At 41.8% G+C, this 20,643-nt stretch overlaps 2 protein-coding genes across 3 annotated transcripts in view; one reads left to right on the top strand and one right to left on the bottom strand.

Moving 5' to 3' along the window:
- Positions 1 to 2,487: 2,487 nt before the first annotated feature.
- Positions 2,488 to 6,955, bottom strand: igfbp6b (insulin-like growth factor binding protein 6b). The gene is made up of 4 exons (XM_051424236.1): positions 6,292 to 6,955; positions 5,351 to 5,385; positions 4,461 to 4,580; positions 2,488 to 4,070 (listed from the first exon to the last, which is right to left on the bottom strand). The coding sequence occupies exons 1-4, from the start codon at positions 6,626 to 6,628 to the stop codon at positions 3,957 to 3,959; spliced, it is 606 nt and encodes a 201-aa protein (XP_051280196.1). The 5' UTR covers positions 6,629 to 6,955; the 3' UTR covers positions 2,488 to 3,956.
- Positions 6,956 to 9,203: 2,248 nt separating this feature from the next.
- Positions 9,204 to 20,643, top strand: part of spryd3 (SPRY domain containing 3) — a 56,290-nt gene continuing 44,850 nt past the window's right edge. Inside the window, exons 1-6 of one of the 2 annotated variants that reach the window (XM_051424234.1) lie at positions 9,204 to 9,350; positions 10,867 to 10,994; positions 12,625 to 12,700; positions 15,536 to 15,660; positions 16,303 to 16,438; positions 16,545 to 16,733. In XM_051424234.1, coding sequence (XP_051280194.1) covers positions 10,867 to 10,994; positions 12,625 to 12,700; positions 15,536 to 15,660; positions 16,303 to 16,438; positions 16,545 to 16,733 — 654 coding nt within the window. In that variant the 5' untranslated portion in view covers positions 9,204 to 9,350. The remainder of the gene's footprint in view (positions 9,351 to 10,866; positions 10,995 to 12,624; positions 12,701 to 15,535; positions 15,661 to 16,302; positions 16,439 to 16,544; positions 16,734 to 20,643) is intronic. The other variant, XM_051424235.1, reaches the window with a different exon arrangement.

Here is a 20,643-nt window from a genome sequence, read left to right as displayed (position 1 = left end):
TACTGTTGCAGCAATGTGGGGACATCCAGACTTTTAACTAAATAAAATCCTTAAAGCCCATTGACAGTATGATTAGTGGACGCAGCGTTACCTGAATAAAATGACAGATTTCTCTGAGTTTGAACATTGTTGGAAACATTTGGGACAATGTAAGAACACAACTACATATAGAAGATAGAGCCAGAGTTTATAGATATTTTAATGTGGAAATGTAACAGATTAGAGCTTTAAAGATGAGTTCAACACCAGGTTGATAAACAGTGTTTCACTGGTTTGTCTGGTTGGAAGTTTTAAGTGTGTTTGGGGTCAGAAATGTGCTCTGTGATGTCACGGCGTCCTGGAGTACACTTTTACATCACTGCAGAAAGTTAAAGGAAGAGGTCAGCGGAAAGAAAGTTACTCTTCTTTTAGTCCTATTTAAGTGTATGGACATATTGTTTTGGCCTTTTGTCACTGTGTTGTATTAGAAGTTAAATTTTTCCTCTATGCCCTGAACGCAGCACCGTCTCTGACATACATTTTCTGGATGGGAAAAGCTCTGTTTTACATAAAGGCCCACTCCACTGTTGGTTTCTTTTAATGTATAACATCAACCTGCACACTGACTGCAGATGAAACATTCATGTGTGTTGTCTCAAATGCACAAAGTAAAGCAACAGGAGCAACTCTTGTGAGTGCAGGATCGTTGACTCTCTTGAGGACAAAGTATTTGTTATAGAAATATTTTGAAATAATTAACCATTTCTGTCAATTATCAGCTTTAAGATCTGAACATTTCCTAAACTTTGCCCCAGAGAACTGAGCCACTCCAATCCATCTGCATCTTTAATCAACCATTTGAACTCTGAAATAGAAAACGTGCTGTCTTTACTCACATCGTAACTGCACACTTTCTCATTTAGTAGGTTAATATATCGTGCTTGACAGACACTATCACTATCGCTTCATCTCATGCTCAATGCACAGAAAAGAAAATCTCCAAGAATAGCAAACGCAACCACCCTAGATAGAGAAGTAGGACGTGTGGTGGTGTGATTCTACAAAGGATCATGCTTCCTCCTTCATTTTCTGCAAAGGCCCTTTCGTTTCATATCACGCATGGACAAATGGGATATTCTATGCGGTTACCTTGGAAACAGGCATGTATCGGGTCCCTGCGTTGCGAAGCAGGAGAAAAATGATCCTTTATGTGCCTAGTAATGGCAGAAAAGCAGCATGACTCTAATGTGCTCTAATGTGTAATTTCTGTCTCACTGCTGGTGACGGGTGACTGTGACTGCAGAGGGGGACTGGCACAGACAAATGGAGACAGGCACAAAGTCTCAAACCAAAGGCTTTTGGAAAGAGAGTAACGTGTTCATATGCTGGTGATGATTCAGAGGAACCCTCAGTTGCAGCACGGCGAGGCTTATAAGAGTGACTGTGCAGAAGCCTCTGTGTTTGTTAATGGGTTGCACCTTTAGGAATCATTTCCACCAGTGCTCATCCTCCAAAATCTTTACATCTGATTTAGTATCATGATCTTCATCGCTGTTGTCACCATGACTCTCTTTCATTTAATCTTCATATTCAGCAGCTTGTGAAAAAGCTAAAGGTGGAATTGGGTAGGTCATAGATTTAGGTTCACATAGAAGAAACAAGGGCGTTAACAGACGTTTTTCACTCTCGTGGCACAAGTTGGGCACTGACTTACGCAAGTATGTGTCTCAGCTTTCTTTCATTCCCAATTTATACATTTCCATCACTGTTGATTGACCCCAGTCTGCAGAAATATTACAATCTGTTAGTTAAATAGTACATTTATACCACATGCAAACTGCCTGAGATTAGCATTTAGTGGGCACGTCTGCAAAGGGGAGACTTGTGGGTACCTAGAGAACCCAGTTTCATTCAGAGATCTTGAGGTCAGAGGTCATGGGATCCATTTGAAAATGGCCATGCAAGTTTTTCCATCACCAAAATTGTAGCTAGTCTGACTTTGGAGCCCGCTGCAGCTTCTGAAACACAGAGTGGAATAGGGTAAGGATAACAGGGTGGTCGATGAGTTTTCAGGGGCGTCCAGAGCTACTTCAGGGCCCCCTCGCCCCTGAGAACTTTATGTCAAATTCAATTAATTTGATCATTAGTGACTTTGATTAAACAAATAGGGCAAAGTAACTGCTTACTGTTACAACTTGATCTTGGCGGTGTTGTGTCTCAGTGGTTGGAACTGTGCCCTTTGACCAAGGCACTGGCTCAGATCTGGAGCTGCCCACTGCTCCGGGTACTTCTGACGGGTCAAATGCAGAGAATGAATTGAGAACGCTGCAGTCAGAACCGTCTCGACAAACTGTCCAGGCCTCCTCACGGACTCTCCCTCCGGTGGCAGCAGATTTTAGATGTTACATATCTTGAAACAGTCTCCGAGTTAAATAAAGGTAATTTTTAAAAAAGCATCGTCGTGATCTCCTCCAGCATTTCATTAAAAAAAAATACACCCAACAGCCGTTGTTATATTAATATATGTTTAATTCTTCTCCATTTTTATTATCATTATGTTTTATTTTCATATTTGCAAATCTTACAGGTCCTTTGTGCACGGACCTATCATCACGGCACACACATTGGCACAACAAGATTGTTCAGAAATAGATAAATTCTAATCACACTTTAATAGCACACAATTTCATGACTTTTGCAAGGACTTGGGAAAGACATACTATAACAATAACAAATTTGATCTTGATTTTTTTTTTCCTCTGTTGAAATCAGAATTTGTAGGATGATGTGCCAAAATAAAACATAATAGTAACATGGACATTCTCAATTCTCAAATAAACAAAGCATAAATAAAAAAGGAAATTAAAAACATGAGATTTAACCATAAGATGTGCAGCAGTTGAATAGAGCTCTGATGAATGTGATGAGTTTTGCCATAAAGGTGCCTTTAAAGCACAACACTTCCCCTAACATGAAATAAAATAATCTCTGTCTTTAAATAAGAAACTGCTGACAATATAAAAATACATGGCATTGTACTGTAGTTCATTAAATAAACCAACAATTCATATATAAAATATTATATTGACGTGTATAAAAATATGCCTTACAACTTTTTGAAAAGGGTAACAGCCGTAAGCTTTTTGTCTGCCACTTCAGAACACACAGTCGACCACAAAATTCCAACATATGTACAAACAATCAACTAATAAGCAATCAGAACGCCATTTTGACAAATAAAATGAACAGAAGCATCCAGGATCATATTCGTATGACTATTTTTTTTCTGACTTGACATATATATAAGATACTGTAAGATTCAAGCAGTACTTGATGGAAATAGAGACTCCAAAATAAATTAATAGAAAAGAAAATATTCTGTCAATTAGGTATGTTGATATCAGTGTATCTTTGGAGAGAGGGAGAGAGGACGGTGAGGGAGACACATTTTTCAAACATTTTGTGTCACATCACCTGCGTTAACAGTATTTCAGCCCACTGAGATCAGAACAAACACAGGCAGTGTCAGCTATCCTAAAGTAAGAAGGAAAATCAAAAATCTACCAGAAAGCCGGGACAAGAGCCAGGGAATATAGAGATCATTCGGAGTAATACCGCTTGGATCACTGAGGCAGTTCACGGAGCATTAATGTGAGCATGCAGCATGTCACCAGACGACGCGGAGGACGTTGCTGCAACTGTTGAACATTCAGGCAGATGTTATTGTCGCTGCTGCTGGACTGTGAGAGTGTGTGTGTCTTGCTTCTAGAGAGGACATGAACGTTAACTGGTGTGTATTATCCATAGGAAGTGGTTTATCCCTGCTACCTCCTGTCCAGGCAGTGTCTAGCACATGCTAAAGCCACCCCCTCTCCCTGTGCTCCTGCTCCTCCACCACCACCTCCTCTTCCTCCTCCTCCTCCTCCTCCTCCTTCTCCTCTTCCTCCAGGCTCAGAGCAATAGGACAGACTCATCCCTCACTCCCCATCGCATGGTAAAGTACCATCTTCGCTGGCATGTGAGGGCACGGGTGTGCCGAGCTCGTCCACGCACCAGCAGTGGCCACGCTGCATGCCCTTGGAGGAGCGGCACTGTGTGAGATTAAAAGACAGAGAGGGAGATTTTGAAAGGGAAGGAGGGCGGAGATTGAGTGGGAGAGTGGGAAAGGTGGGGAGAGAGAGAGAGAGAGAGAGAGAGGAAGAGAGAGAAAATGATATGTCATCATAGCGCAGTACTGATTCTCTGAGCTCACAGCTGAGAGGCTCAGGGAGAGAAGTGTCAGTTATTCTCAGCCCCTGTGGTCACAGACAAATCTGTGGATGCACCGAGCAGAAAGCTGCAGTGGAGTGCGGCTCTCACACTCTCACAGATACATACAGTGACACCAAGTCAGTGCAGCAAAGACACGTTTTCACAGCACAAGAGCCAATAAAGTTCCAGTGCTGTGTTTCATGATGCTTCAGGTGACTGTAACACTCTACCTGCTTTTTCCTGTAGAAGCCACGAGTGTCACAGTTGGGTATATAGATGTCACGGTCGGACTGGAAGATTGTCAGCTCGAGACCCCTCAGGACACTATTGAGCAGCTTGCGGCAGGGTGCCTGAAAACAGCAACGCAGAGTGTGACTTCAAACATCCCCAGAGGCAAATACAGAGAACCTGTCTTCATGTAAAGAGTGGCAGTGGCAAGCTGCGGTCTCCCCTCAGGTGAAATCCTCTTTGATCACAACACATGCGGATGTGAATCACAAAGGATTAGCTACAGTGATGCAGCATTAGAGCCAGAAGCAGAGAATATGTATATTTATATATATATGTATCAGATGCCACATATTGTATAACATTATATAACCATATTGTTACACAATGCATTTGGCTTTTCAGGTCATTGAATGGTTTGAAGTGACTGTGCGTTTTTTTTTTTTTTTTTTGTCTTGTGTCACTTTGTAAAATCAAACAGTGTCATCTCGATCAATTATGTGACTATTGTTGCTCCCACAATAACACACATATTAGTTCAAATGCTGCAGATCACCCGGCTCGCAAAGTGAAAAATCTGTGGCGGCAGCGGCCCGACTTGAAACTTTCCTGATTCACATCATGCTCAATTAGTTCTGCCGCATAGCAGCACACACATCATGCACCATAATGCATGGCTTCAGGGCAGAGTGTGTGTACATGCCACTGCAACACCCCAAACAGCAGAGGATCTGTGGTAATAACGCTCTATAACACAATGCAGCTTGTATGATGTGTATTAATGCAACCTTGTTACATAAAATGCTTTATGCAGCTCAGAATTTTGATCGTTTAGGTGACGATCCATTAACTTCACTTCATTAAAGACTGTAAAATAAGAGCATGAACTTACTCTTTCAATGTCACCACTGTGTGAGGGATGGGGACCTGAGAGGAAATGACACACCGGCATGAGAATGTGACATTAAACCATCGTAGTTATTAACATCAAACCACATCCAATGTCACATTTTACAATATATGCTGCATATATAATATTTAGACTTTGCTATCTATCTTTGCGTGTTTTTTGCACAAGACACTACTCAGCAGTCGTTCAGATGAGATCTATCTGGGGTGGTCATTCAACGAGAGACCTAATTTCCATCAGTATATTTCCCTTTCAGATAGTTAATCGCAGTATCTCAGTTTGAACAGTAGATGGAGATCACTGCAATAAAAAGCAGCTTGATCAGGATGTAGGTGACACTGTGACAGTTTCACATTCATTCTGAATTCTCTACAGAGAGGCTGACTTGTAGGACAGATCATTGTCATGCACCCTGTCACTGAAATTAATGAAATATATTACACTTTACATATAAATGCAGGGGTAATCACCCTCACTTACACACTGTTGCAACACCCCGAGACTACATAAAAGGTCCTTGTTGTTTGTGCTTTGCCATCATTTGTGATGAACAAATCACAGTCCTTTACAATGGGACTGTAATGCCAAATGACATTTTTATCACAGTGACTCCAGAGGCAGTGCTGAGCAGTATTGGATGCTAGAGGTTTGCAAATTCATCTGTGGTGCACAAAATGCATCCAGGCTTAAATGTCACACACTAATTGGCCTTTCTTTTTGTTTGGCGAGTGACACAGCATCACATGCAATTCACAGCAATACAGGAGACACACTGTAAATACAATTGTGTGTGGTGCCTGTGCCACTGCACACGTCTAACCTACCTGCAGTGTCCATGCATGTGTCTGTGTGCATCTGAAGGCGCATGCATGTACGTGTGCATACGTGATTTCATGCACGTGTGTGTGTATACAGTATCTTACCTGTGGGGTGGGGCCTCTCGGTGGGACTTGTCCTGCTGTGCTTGGCGCAAATGCCCCTTCCCTGCAACAGAGCCTGGAGGGGGCTGTGCTCCCTTGGTGGGGGAACACAGCGGAGCCCCTTGGCACAGCTCAGGGTGTACACACCACAGGGCTCTCCCTGGGCCAACACTGACGTGCTGCCGGCAACATTATGGTCCCTGGGGGGCCGACCTGCCCCCAGTGGATCCCTGCAGGAGGGACAGACCTTGAAGGGGCCCAAGCGGTTTGCCCCGGTCCATGATCCACAGTGAGCAATCAGCAACAAAACAACGGTTGTTAAGTTAGAAAGGATAGGCATTTTCTGTCCAGGTCTCAGGTTCTCCACTCTGTCACTCTCTGTCAGTTAAATGTGGCTGAGGCTATTTCTGGATGTATATTTCTCCCTCTCTCTCCCTTTCTCTCCCCTTTCCTCAGTCTTCTTCCCGTTTCTATACAGTAGCTTTCCTTGGTGCTTTTGCCGGTTGAGTCCCCTGCAGTGCCAGAGGAGACAAATGGAGATCGAGAGAGACACAGCAAAGCACCAGCTTTTAAAGATCTGAAAGGCGGTGATAGAGAGTGAGTGAGTGAGAGAGAGAGAGAGAGAGAGAGAGAGAGAGAGAGAGAGAAAGAGAGAGAGCACAGTTATGACACCTTCAGGGGCTGGGACTCAGAGAGAGAGAGAGAGAGAGAGAGAGAGAGAGAGGGAGAGAGAGAGAGAGAGAGAGAGAGAGGGAGGTGGCAGGGAGGGAGAGAGCAAGTGGGGGGTGGATTATGTTCCTTTCAGAAATTATCAAAATCTCTCCACCCTTTCCTGTTATATACTAACATATACATCTCGCCCTTCTTCTTACATTACAAGTGCATACAGTAGTGGTCATGTTCAGCTTTTTTTTGCACTTTCTTTCCAATGTCAGAGACCTTTCTGGAATTATATTTGCCATGGTAACAAATACAAATGTATATGTGCCTCCATCAGCCTCGCCACTGCAATGCCATTCGCGACAATAAACGCACAGCTGTGGGATTTCTCCTGCTTAGATTCTGTATGAGCTTATGACTTATGAATATTTCCTGTACAAACCTGATTCTGCAGCTGAGTCCAACACCTGAGATACTCAAATTACAGAAACACACAGCACATGTCAAAGTTAATGAGTTGTATTTAAAATAAATCAATCAGTGAGGGAATTAAGCGAGCGACCTCCTGACAGCGCTTCAGAAATGTGAGTCTATTATTAGTTAGTTTATTACAGACATGTATTGCATTGCCTCTACAAGAGGGCTAATCCAGTCTTTTATAAGACTTCTAGATTACATTTCAGCAGCTATCAGATATTAACTGACTTCATGGACCACTTCACATGTTGAAGTGTGAGGGCAGTGAAGGCTATTGCTCACCAGTTGTTTGAATTGGAAGAGTAATCATCTGGATAATTAGGAGGAGGTGGGGGAGGACTCATTTTTGCAGGAATGCACGTCGACCAGCCGTCAGCTGCTAATAATGCAATCCATCGCTCCACTCAGCCAGTCAGGATTTTCCATCTTTCAAAAGATCACAACTGAGTCCTTCGCCCTTCTACTCAACACTTGATCCTGCCATTCCAGACACGATTGAGTTCTGTAAGGTGAATTCTGCTGGATTAATACAGGCTATTTGGTGTGTGTTAAATGATGTTGGTATGCAAAAAGTAACTTTGTGGCTACTGTAGTTAAAATACTTCAGTAACCTGTGAAGTATTCTGTAGTCTGCACTCATATGTAAGCCTTAAATTCAGTGAGATACTTTTACTTTTAACTGAATAAGTTAGAGAAGTGTCTCGTATTATAAACACAATAAGATCTAAGGTATCTGCAATGCTATTCTGTCCACACAGCACAACATGACACTGCAGGGACACACACGCACATACAGTGTGTGTAAAGAAAAAACGAAATTGAAAGTCAGGGACCTGCACATGAGGATTGGAGGAGGCTGGCGGCAGGTAGAGTGAATTCCTCTCTTATCTAGAGTCCCACTGTCTCCTGTGTTATCTGACGTTGCCTTGCTGCCACGGACAGATGCAACGTGAACATGATATTCACAGAGCGCTCGCACAATTTGGGATGTTAACGCAACAAAGGCTCTGATGGCATTCGTGCGACCTTTAAAAGAAGCAGGACGTACACAACATGTGCTGTGTGCAGAGTGGCAGTAGTCGTAGAGACATGACAGAGCACACGGACATGTCCACTGGCCTGTGCTGGAATTCGGGGCTATATGAGGCCAAAATCTGCTCTGCCATCAGCAGCCTGTTGTTCTGATTAATCTTGGCACGGGGGGGCAGAAATCACCTGCCGTCTTGTGTTCCCATCAGCTCGCGAGCTACAGCACTAGTCTGTTTCCACATATCAGGAGAATGTTCCAACACACTCGCCAGACCAACGGGGGCTCTCTTTTCCACACTGCGCTGGGTTATTCATTTTCCCCCCCCTCCAGCCGCACAGCTTCTTCCTCCTCTCCGCCTCCCCAGCTCAGGTCTATCCCAGCTGGCTCTGGAAGTCTCCCAGCTGCCACTTGTGCTTTCAACACAGCAACCGGAATCCACATAAACCCTGTGGTGGGACGCTGCTCGGCCCCCCCGGCGAGTAAAATACACTGACATACTTCAAGATCTTTGTTGTGATGTGTCAGTTTATTCTCATGAAACACACAGTTAACAGAGGTATGGGGGGGGTTTTCATTAAGATGAGATATAGAAATTATTCCCATCATTTTTTAAATGTGGTTAAATTTCCCTTTTCTTTGCACCCAAAGTCCAAACAGCGCACACACGATTCCAGGGACCTGATTGGTCGAACGCTCGTCACCGTTTCTCAAAAGGCGCGCTGCGATTGGCCGCGCGGTGTGACGTCACTGGGAAGCGCCTAACTCTTAGTTTCCCAAAGTTTTAACGCGAAGCTAACGGACGGCTAACGGACGGCTAACGGACAACTGACGGACAACTGACGGACGGCTGATGGACAGACGTGAGTTCCCGCCTCAGTAGCCGCCTAGACAACAGGTAAGCGATCGACTCATCGATTATAGGAGCTGAAACTGATCGATATCCTGTCCGCCTCGTCATCAGCCTCAAGCAGGGAAGCTAACACGTTAGCCGCTAATGAACGCTAGCTCATGGATTAGCTTCCCCCCCCCCCCCCACCCCCGTCACCAACTGACACGTGTTTAAACTGTGGTTTAATGCACGCTCAGCCTTTGTACCAAATAACAACAACAACAACAACAACAACAACAATAATAATAATAAAACAAGTGTCGCTGCTAGCTGCTAGCTGCTAGCTGCAGGATGTAAACAGTGACACGCCCACTTATCAACATCTGGAAACACATCTGCGTCATCAGGGCGACGACACACGGTCAGGGGCGTTATGACGCGCGTGTTACGTCCTCACGACGTCACCCAACGTCACTGACCGTCTTCCCGCCACCGATCAGATCATGTGTATTGATTATGGCAGCTCCATCGGTGGGTTGATATTGATTACAGAGAGCGGGGCTGTTTGGAACTAAAATTAGATTTTATTCACTAAAAATTAAATTTGTGATGAAAACAATAATCACAGTTTAGAGAGGCAGGGAGTTAATGTCCGATACACAGCGATCACAATATCGATCAATAATATCACAATGTGATCTGTGGACCTGTTTAATGATAACATCACATTTATTATCAAAGCATGTTTTAATGATAAACTACAAAAGATCAATAAACCTCTAAAGATGAGTAGAAACAATATGGATTACAGTAGGATGAGTATAATCTGTCGTATGTTTTTATATATATATATATTTATATATATATATATTATATTATATTATATATTATTATATATATATATATTTATATATATATATTTATATATATATATAATAATAAGTTTATATCTGTACTAACTCCAGATTCATTCACACTCACACTGAACATTATTAGTTGCAGTCCTAAATGTATCAGAGATTTACTTTACCAAAGGTAATTAATATTAATTAATTAAACAAATATAATCACGATCCAGAGAACTGTCTCAGAAATGATCACAGTTTTTATGGTATAAAGTGTTACAGTGTTATTATCATCAGTTACAGTTTAAAGGAATAAAAACAAAAGGCTTTTTTTTATAGTTGAACAAATGCTTTATTATAATTACACACATGTTTCTGTCTTTTAATAACAATAATATGGTAGAATTCAACCATACATTGTCATACTACGATGTTCCACCGTTATACCACTGCAACCGAAACCGCAATGAACAGTAGACCGTCTGTAGTTTTTACCTTTTTTAAAACATCTGTAACAAGAACTTCTTCATTGTAGCCGCGAGATAAATGAAACTCCTTACGAGGAAGAATCGGGAGCACACGTATGAGAGGAACTTGGTAGTTGGTTCGTTGTTATGAAACTGATTCAGCTTCCTCCGAGCTGTGGTTTTTTTTTTTAAATCTCTAAGACAACAAACAGCCTGCTGAATTTATTTTAAAGTTCCTCCTTTTCCCACCCTCTCATTTTCTCCATTCAGATGGACGACATCAACGTACTACACCACAGATGCCTCCTGAATTTGAGGCGTCGAATCAGAGATATCGGGGATGGACGTCCAGCACAGGAACGATATATGAGGTTGCAGAAGGATGGAGACACACTCAGGTCAGTGACTTTGCGTCTGTGTTTGATTGTGTTTCTCTGCCTGCTTATTATAATGACTTGCACTATTTGTGTGTGTTATTGTTTATTACACATTTATAAAGCCTTGAAATCATTGGATGTAGTTCTTTCTCATTCTTACGGGCCCTTTATATTGACTTTATTGATCCTACAATGGGGAAATCTTCTTGTTACAGCACAATAGATACAAAAATACACATTAAATGAAAATGTAAAAGGAAAAATATGAGTTATATGTACACTGTATAAACCTTTTTATACATATATGTGATTGATGGGGGAAAGGAAAAGCCTCTTACCCTCTTTTTCCCAAATTAAATCTGTATCCAGTCCACTTAACAAAGTCAGTATCTGCACTGAAACGATCTGAGGGACCGGATCGGTGCATTCCTAGCTAGGGCTAGGCAGTCTTTGGGCCCATGAGAAGAACAAGTGAGTTTATATCCTTTTTTATTATATTCTTTCTCCTCTGTTTTCTCAAATAATAACACTAATTCATAACAGAGGTAAAAGATGGAAGACGGACAGCTTGAGGAGCATAGTGTCTGTATTTGTTTTACCTTCCGCGTTTAAAGGGTCTACTTCTTCTTACAATGAATTTAAAAACAATCAATGGAGGCTCGTCTAGGTCAGCAAGATGTGAAACGCACAGGAACATCTCTTTTGTTTGAATGTAAACCTCAGAGGTCTGAACTCACCATGTAGTTTTCATGGTTCCCACGCACCCTGGAAAACCTGGAAATTAGAGAATAGTTTTTTTTTACAGTCTTGGAAAAAACACCTGCAAATTGATTAAAAGGACAAAATATCCTGGAAATAATCAGTGTTGTCCTGCACGCTGTGATACTTCAAAGGCTCATAGCGATCTTTTCGGCGTCGAGTCATCGATGTTAACTGTATTCACATCGCCGGAGACCGCAGTGGAAAAATCTGCTTTAGTGGGAAAAGACAAGACCGGCACGAAAGCGAGCTAACACAGATTGTCCCGTAAACACTGACCACCTACCTGTAATGAACCTGAGACGATTTCATTAAGGAGGAATAAACCTGAGGGTTAAATGTGTCAGTACTAGGCCTACCATTAAATTATATGACCGTTTGGGAGCAAGTGCTGTCCTGTAAGAAAACTCCTGGAAAATGATTTCTTAAAAACAGTAGAAACCCTGAGTTTTGTTCTTTGTAATAACCTGTGAATGTCATTACTTTTTCTAAAGATGTTGGTTTGATTCAGCTGCTTCAAACTGCGTAAAACAACTTTACATTGCTGATGGGAAGCTTCATAAGCTCCAGCAGCTCTCAGGAAAACCTTGCACATCTCCGGTTTTTCCCTTCATTTTACAAAACGTCCCTTCTCATATAAAGCTTGCGATCATCACATCTTCTAAAACAGTAATAGCCAATAATCATGTTCATTCAATTTGATGTATCTTTCCATAATCATCTGGCTTAAACAGCGGCTCTGTTTTCCGTGGCACATGTCCGTGCATGTGATTACACTGATGGCGTCCCTTTGATCAACAGATGGGGTTGTTCTTCGAGATGTGTTTCTGATTGTGCATACAGCAGTCTGACCTAATAGAAGTCACCTAACCTGTAATTTCTTTCTCTTTAGTTACCAAGGGAACTCTGAAGAGGTGGGTTGCTATGTGGCTGGCCATCCTTTATCAAAGGGAAATTGCTACTTCGAGGTAAGGCTCATTCATAGCGTAGCTGTAAGTCAGCATCTCACATTGTTATTGTGACTGTTAGCTCTCCAAGATAATCTCTTGTGCCTCATCAGTCGACATGATCTCCACCGACTGCTACCTGTGTTACTGTTGGGTGTATGGTAATCATTAGAAAATAAGCAGACTGTTGATCCTTTGCACAATTATTCATTTTTAAAAGTCACAATATGATAGGCTTACCACATACCATCGTCCCTGTGCGTGCCCAAGATTGCTTTACCATCCAGCCAGCAATTTTATCCCCTGGAATCCCATTGCTGACAATTTTCTCAACTTCATATTAAATTCTGTGTGCCCCCCTACAGTCCCAGTTCAACAGTGCAAAACCACTACCTCAAAAATGTCCTAGCTGCATTGGAATGAGGGCTAAGGGTGTGGGTTAGGTGGTATCTTTGAGCACAAAGATTAGTCTAACACACTGTGTTTTTCAGCAGACTGGCAGGCAGACTGACAGCAGGAGAAACTATTGGATGTTCATTTAGCTGATCTGAGGTGCCCCTATGTATCAGAGAGTTTTCATACATACAGAAGAGCACGAGGGGGAAGGAAAAAAAACAAGTATTTTGGTGATTTAGCACAGGAAAGTTGCAAGAGTTCAGTCGTAAATTACGTGCAGAGGGCTGCAGTGTGTTATTTATGAGCCTGCTTGTTTGTGGATGGTGCACGTCAGAGCAGGCCTCATGACGTGTGGTCAAGAGACGGCAGGTGAGGCAGACATACTTCCTCGTCTGGGGTTTTTGGGCTTCAAGAGGAATCATTGGGCTATACATTATCCTGTGAAACCTACGTCATTCTAGCTGAGCTGCAAATAGAGCCAGACAGGACCCTGCAGCATCAGAGTCTCGTGGCTTATAGCGAGCTCTCCTGTAAATGATTTACTTCTTCCGCTATTCTTTTCGCATTTTTTTTTTTTTTAAGATGAGAAGCACCACTTTGGACATACGTTGAAACATTTCAGATCAGCTTCAGTGCGATTTTAAAAACAGGCCGATAAATGTGCTTTGACATTATGTGTTGTGGCTGTGAGGTGTCCCTGATTTGTGCCAGATGTGACATTTCTTTTAAATGTAATGGCAAACTCTCATCTGACCTCCAGATCGGTCTCTCTCTCTCTCTCTCTCTCCTCCCTAGCAAGGAAAGCTTAAAGATAACAATGTTTGTATTTAATGAGAATAACATTTGGAGCCTGATAGATCTCTGTGACATTTAAACAAGTGGATTTTACTGTGGTCATTACCCAGAGTTTATGCTACATTATTCTCCACTCTGTGACGCACATGCTGTCAGTTTCCCAGATATCTCTAAAATTCGGGAGCGTTTATTCTGACAAAGGTCAGGCTTCTGTTGACGTATGCGTCACTGCTATCCTCGTGTTTCTCCTCGTTCTGCTTTCACAAGGAATCCGCTCCAGCTCTCTCACTGCTGCTGCACTTTCTCCAGTTCTTCGTCATCCGTCTTCTTCTTCAAGCCGAGCTGAACATCTGCAACATTCCACTTGTTTTAATAGATTTATTTGAAATTCATATCAGCATAACTTAACGGCTCATCAGCAGGCAGATTCCTGCTCTTTCCTCAGCTCACATGTTTTTGTAACTTAGTTATATCACACAGACACAAATAATATTGAAACGGTTTTAAGTGTGGAAGTGGGAACCTGTCAGGGCCAAGAATTTAGTTTTTAACAAAGCAGGGGCTATAGAGTATTATCCTTAAAGTGCCAGACTGGAAAGGATTCGGGTCTGGAATTTTTTTGTCTTGGAAACCCAAGAAGTTTTGGTTTTGTGCTGGTAGCCTTCATGCAGGAGCAGTGATTTGGGGGTCTGGGCTGAAGAGGGAGGTAGAGAATGAGGGAGCCAGGTAAGTGGGGAAGGGGGTAAAATACATGCAAGGAATGATAGAGAGGAAGGAAATTTAGAGGGATGAGAAAGGACTTGGAGCGGTCACCGATATAGGAGAGGAACAAATTCAGACCCTCACCGGATGGGGCTATTCTCCTGTGTTTGGCTGCATTACCTTTCACCTAATTCTGCTTGGTAGTGTGTGTGTGTGTCATTCTGCACTGATTGGGTTTAGATAGCAGGCTGTCGTTACATCTGCAGGGAGGTGGGGGGGTGGTTTCCCCTGCTCTGCTCTAGGGATGTAACATTTAATGCTACGATGATTGTGGCCAAAAATATCACAGTAAACGATGTTATCACATTAGGATAATCGTGAATGTCCTCATGAAAGCTCGCTAACCTGCAGTCTTATGTTGATCAATTGAGCATTTTGGTTGGTTTGTTTGTTTGTTTGTTTTGTACCGAACCCAACAAATGTCACATCGTTTTTCTTCCGGAGAAACTTTGTGATGCAAAAATGAGAATTCCCACTAATGAATCATATCGCAATCAATTTGTCGAAATAAATTGCAATTTGATTATTAGTTTTTCTACCATATTGTGGATCCCTTCCCCACAGCTCAGTGTTCACAGTGTCCCCTAAAAACGCTGTTAATCACAGTAATGATGTTTATAGGAATTATTGGCGTCAGAATGCTGCACCATGGTATGTAGTAAAATGGTATAACGACGCATCTCGTCTCTGCACAGCTGCATGGTTGTGCTGCTAGTCAGACTCTAGCCGGACAGACTGAGGGGTAAGAAAGGCTCGAGAGTTTTTAATTGAGGGTTCTCACAGTATTAGGGTGCTTCTCTGTTAAATTCATGCTATTAAAGAAAAACCTTTCATGTTGTCGTGTAGCTAACTAGTGCCACAGTTGTGCTTACTGTCTGTGTGTGTTTGTGTGTTCGTGTGTAGGTGACAATAGTGGACACAGGGGTGAGGGGGACCATTGCTGTGGGCCTGGTGCCTAAATTCTACAGGCTGGACCACCAGCCTGGCTGGCTGCCATACTCTGTAGCTTACCACGCTGACAACGGCAAGTAAGTGAAACCACAGCCGTCTGTACTGTACAGTGCAGCATTGGCTTCTTCCATGGTTTCAGTAAATGGATTGTGGCCTGTTGATGCTGCATCCACACACAAATGCTACAGTGATTCCCTGGGTTATTCTCCTCAGCAAAAGATTATTTATATTATGGATTCATTTGTTGATTTATTTTTATTTTTTTATGGATCATTTAGTCTATAAATTAATAGTAGTAGACTATAGTGTAGTGTAGTGTTTAACGAGTAGTTCAAAACCCAAAGAAAGCAGCAGATCCTCATAACTGAGGACCTGGAACAATGAATGTTTAGCTTTTCTGCTTGATAAATGACTTTTATATTCTACAGATATCGAAAACACAAACAGGAAGCTAACTAATGACAGTTGTTGACTTGTTCTGCTTGTGCAGTATCTCTGAAGCTGCTGTAGTTATATTTTTGAGAAGGTGCATATCTTTTACAGTGTGGCCTACACATGCAGAAGTATAGATTCAGATTTAAGGTCAATCAGATACGGTTTTTGAGTTACTTGGAACCAGCAAATAATTTGAGTTATACAAAGAATGAAATGTTTATTTCATTAGCAGTTACTGAATAGCATTTATTTTATAAAGATTTCTATGTCTTCATTCTTCCTAGGTTATATAATGGCAACCCTGTGGGACAGCAGTTTGGGCCAAAGTGTGCTCGTGGTGACCGTATAGGCTGTGGAATACACTCAGAAAACATTGAAGCAGGCTTTACAACGGTCTTTTTCACCAAAAATGGCAAAGAGGTAGGCGTTGGTAATGCATCATTACATAAACACAAACATGCGCTATCAGAAGTATCCATATGTGCAGCGTGGTGTCGTGGTTTCTTTACACTCCTCTCACATGCAGGTTGGTTCGGTGGAAGTTCCCGTGTCTGCAGAGGGACTGTTCCCCGCCGTGGGGATGCACTCCATGGGCGAGGAGGTGAAGGTTGACCTGCAGGCTGAGTGGCTCCTGGAGGAAGATGATAGTATGATGATGGTGGACAGCCACGAAGATGACTGGGGGCGGCTTTATGATGTCAGGGTGAGCGGCACGGTAAGTCCTTATTGTTTTCCTCCTGTTTAAAGGAATACTCCAACCCGAGATGTTTGCGTGGGTTGAGATCAGAAATAACTGTTCTGTGCAGTATCTAGAATAGCATATATGATCATGCTGCTCCCAACACTAACGGTGTTCCCACACATCCTGGAAAATCTGGAAAACCTGGAAATTTAGAGGCTAGTTTTCCAGTCATGGAAATGCCTAGAAACTGATTTAAAATGGCCAAATATCCTGTAAATTAACTATGTTGTCCTGGAAACACTTGGATGCGTATTTAGTTTGAAACTCAACTGTTAGGTAGGATAATCTTCCACTGTGACTTTTCAAAGATATTTTACCAGACACTAATCAGAAAAATGCTCCTCTTGTCCATTTGGAAATACTGTAGTTGCTGCAAGTGACAATTATTTGAATCATCAATGTGTCTGTTCGAGCTGCCCGCTAAACGACCGTGATTCAAATCATCGGTCAAGAAAAAACCCCCAAGTGGAATCTCATTTTGGCGAATCATTGCATATTTTAAAAGAGGAGTCATTGTACACAGAGCAACGCAGGATAACAGCACAGCAGACTGAACAGTGACCAGGACACACAGTGAGAGTTCAGTGTGTGCTGTGCCTGGGTGGAGGCCATGATTAATATATCTCTATAGGGATAATAAGCGAACCAGTCTGTGTTTTCTACTACAAGACTGCTGGTGTTCCCGGTCTGGGACGCCCTCTCGTCTTAAAAAACAAACCCTGAATATGACGTGCAGTTGTGGCGGTGGCTTGCCATCCCCTGCAGTTAGCTTGCCAATAGCGCGGTATTTAATTATTGCGGTTATCGCGACAGCCCTAAATGTAATAGCAGAGCCCAAAATTAATTGCTTACCCAATTCAGAGCAGTAGCCAAACAAACTGTTCATTCATGTGGGACAGAAAAGTAAACAAATCTCACATTACTTACATTTTTGAGGGCGTACCACTTAAAGATCAAGCCTATATATATATATTAGTATTTAGCATACTTGTACATTAGTGGTTGAAATAAGTGCTAACTGGTTTCTTGCTTTTGTCGTGATGTGAACACTGAGTCGATGTATTTTGTGTGTTTTTCTAGCATATGTATATATTGAATGGGACAGATTACAGTGTGGCTTTTCTGCTGTTTGTACTTCTGCGTGGTTGTTGCCGGTTCCTCGTGTTTGCATTGTACTCTTTACAAGATCCTTCAATTGCCTGTTCTTAAGCAAATCCCTCTCTGTTGACAACTCTACTTAATGCTCGCTAGAATTCAGGGAAAGCACATTCTTGAATTTGAATTGTTTTGTCTCCGCTGTTGCCGGATCTTGCTGTGACTGGATCTGGGTCACCTTCAGAGTGTTATTGCAGATTGCTTCATGACATCAGCTCAGGGATTTTCCTCCACGATCTGTAGAAAACTGGTTCAGTAACAAGATAAACAGCAGACTTCCAGTGAAAGACGTCTGTTTCGTTCCATCTTTGCTACATGAGAGTTGGGGATTATGCAACAGTTTGGCAAATCTGTTTCCAAAGCACACAAGCAGTGTAATACACCAATTTATTTATCTACAGATAAAAATCCAGATAAATCGGGGATTGAGATCTTCATACTCGTCTTATGCAAGGTGCCTCCTTCTGCTTTTGGTTGCCGGATGTGGCACATTATAATCATTTTAATTGCAGTATAGTCATAACAGTCCCATGTTATTATACCCCAATTAAACTTGTTTCACATAACTAATTTATTTTGGTTTTCTCATATTTTCTGTCAGTCAAACATGCCCACACATATATTAACAGGGTTCCCACGCATCCTGGAAAAGCTGGAAAGTTATACACTAGTTTTCCACTCATGAAAAAAACCTGGAAATTGATTAAAGTGACCAAATATCCTCGAAATATTCTTATGTTGTCCTGGAGATTTTTTATTGTATTTAAAACATAAACATAAAGATTACCAGACACGAAGCGGACTTGCAGCGATCTTTTTGACGTCAAGTCTAATTTTTCTGCAGCCGTGAACGTAATTCTGAGGGAAGGTCAGTGGAAATGGTATATATCATATCTACATGCAGATTTGTTGCTGTGGTTGATGAATACATGCACAGCGATGTTAATTGTACATGCAACAATCACTTTCTTTCTAGAAGATGAATTTTCTCTAAAATAGAGTAAATTCTACTTTGATTACTTTGATACTTTGAAGAGGTAGAACAGAACTGTAGTCAATTTGCTGGAAACCGCTCCGCTGAGACCGCGGCGGAAACATAGTGAGAACAGCCATGTGCGTCACAAAAGTGTCAAGCCAAGCCAAGTGTCCAATAAACGCTGACCACCTACGAGGGCTACCGGTAAATTATATGACTATTTGTGAGCAAGTGCTGTCCTGTAATGTCAAGAAAGCTCCTGGAAAATGTCCTGAAATGGTCCTGGAAAATTATGTGGGAATCCTGATTTAAGAATGCAAATTTTGTCTTCTGAGGGACAGAAGTGCTCCAAAATAAGCTGACAGACACACATATGACATATCACATGATGGCAAATATGCAACACAACAACATTAACATCCCATTAAAGTCCTCTCTATGGCCACCTGATCAATATAAGTCAAGTGTTTTTTGGTTTTTTGTCTCCACCATTTTTTACTAGCAGGATATTTTACTTATTTATTTTATTTTCAGCTTGTTGCTGCAGCTGCTGGTGGATGAGACTGAACTATACAGTTAATCTGTAGGATGTAAAACCAAAACACAGAGCTGAAGGAGAATAAAAAGTGTGACCTAATATAAAAATCGGAATCAATTCAGCTTTAATGGTGATGGACTCTGCTTGTGGTCAGATTTCTCATCTACAATGTATTTAAAACAGCAGGTTAAATGTGGCTGTGCTGTATTGAACTGCATTATAGTGTAAGGTGTTTATAATATTGTGTCCACCTGATGTACATATATGGAGGAGGAAATAATTAGAAACATCAGCGTGATTTAATACAAGCAGCACATACTCAATAGAGTTGGATCCAGTCATCATCAGACACAGTGCCAACTATAAATCATATGTTTCATAAAGGTAGTATTACAAGACTCTGGTATTGGGTTGCATTATAGTCTACTGGGTTTTTTATTGTTCTGTTCATTCTGTGTAATTACCTCCTGCAAGCCTGATCAGGTTTGTAGTTTCTCTCAGCTGTGTCCGCTCAGAGCAGCTTTTGATCTGGAGATGCAGCAAGTGAGGTAAGACTCAAACAGCTTTTTGTTCTGTCTTCACAACCTGATTCTCTCTGTTATTTAAGAATGAAAGAATGAGAAACGTTGGTGTCCGTTGCGCTCCCGCTGTAGTGCTCTTTGTTTCACCTCTCCAGGGTTTGATTAGTTTGACTCCGCTGTGATTCAGTCTCTGTGTCGGTGCTGAGCTTTGGGTTGTTTAGTGATGACAAGTTCTTACGCATTTATTTTTCAATTCATTGAGAATTTCCAGAGTAAACGGGTGTGACAGCATCACTTCCATTACTGTGGACAGAACATTATGTGGAGTGGACAGAGAATATCTTTTTAAATCTGTATAATACAGGAGTCTTACTGTGACCCAAAGGACATTGACACAAAGGACAATATTATCTTGGTCCAGAAGGTCAGAGGATATTGAGGCGTTGTATGCTGTACAGATTTTAAAGCCGTTCTAGCCAGTTTTTTGATTTTGTCTTATATAAATAAGATGCACTGGCACAATTGGTCAACTTGCATCTCCTCAAATATGTAACTACACATCAGGGTGTGCACAGAGGGTGATACCACATCTACGGTGACCACAAGAACTGTGATTTCTCAGCTTGAGACACTCGGGAGGAGTTTCAGTTTTTCTCCTAAATGTTTCTGATTTAATGCTGAATACAATAATTT

Source organism: Dicentrarchus labrax, unplaced genomic scaffold (assembly GCF_905237075.1).
Source record: "Dicentrarchus labrax unplaced genomic scaffold, dlabrax2021, whole genome shotgun sequence".
NCBI classification, from domain to species: domain Eukaryota; kingdom Metazoa; phylum Chordata; class Actinopteri; family Moronidae; genus Dicentrarchus; species Dicentrarchus labrax.
This window is presented reverse-complemented; position numbering and strand designations above follow the sequence as displayed.

Coding starts and splice junctions, on each gene's coding strand:
- igfbp6b (XM_051424236.1), bottom strand. CDS start 6,628: ATGCCTATCCTTTCTAACTTAACAACCGTTGTTTTGTTGCTGATTGCT. Junction 5,386..6,291: donor CGAGAGGCCCCACCCCACAG/GTAAGATACTGT, acceptor ATTTCCTCTCAG/GTCCCCATCCCTCACACAGT. Junction 4,071..4,460: donor GCTTCTACAGGAAAAAGCAG/GTAGAGTGTTAC, acceptor AATCTCACACAG/TGCCGCTCCTCCAAGGGCAT.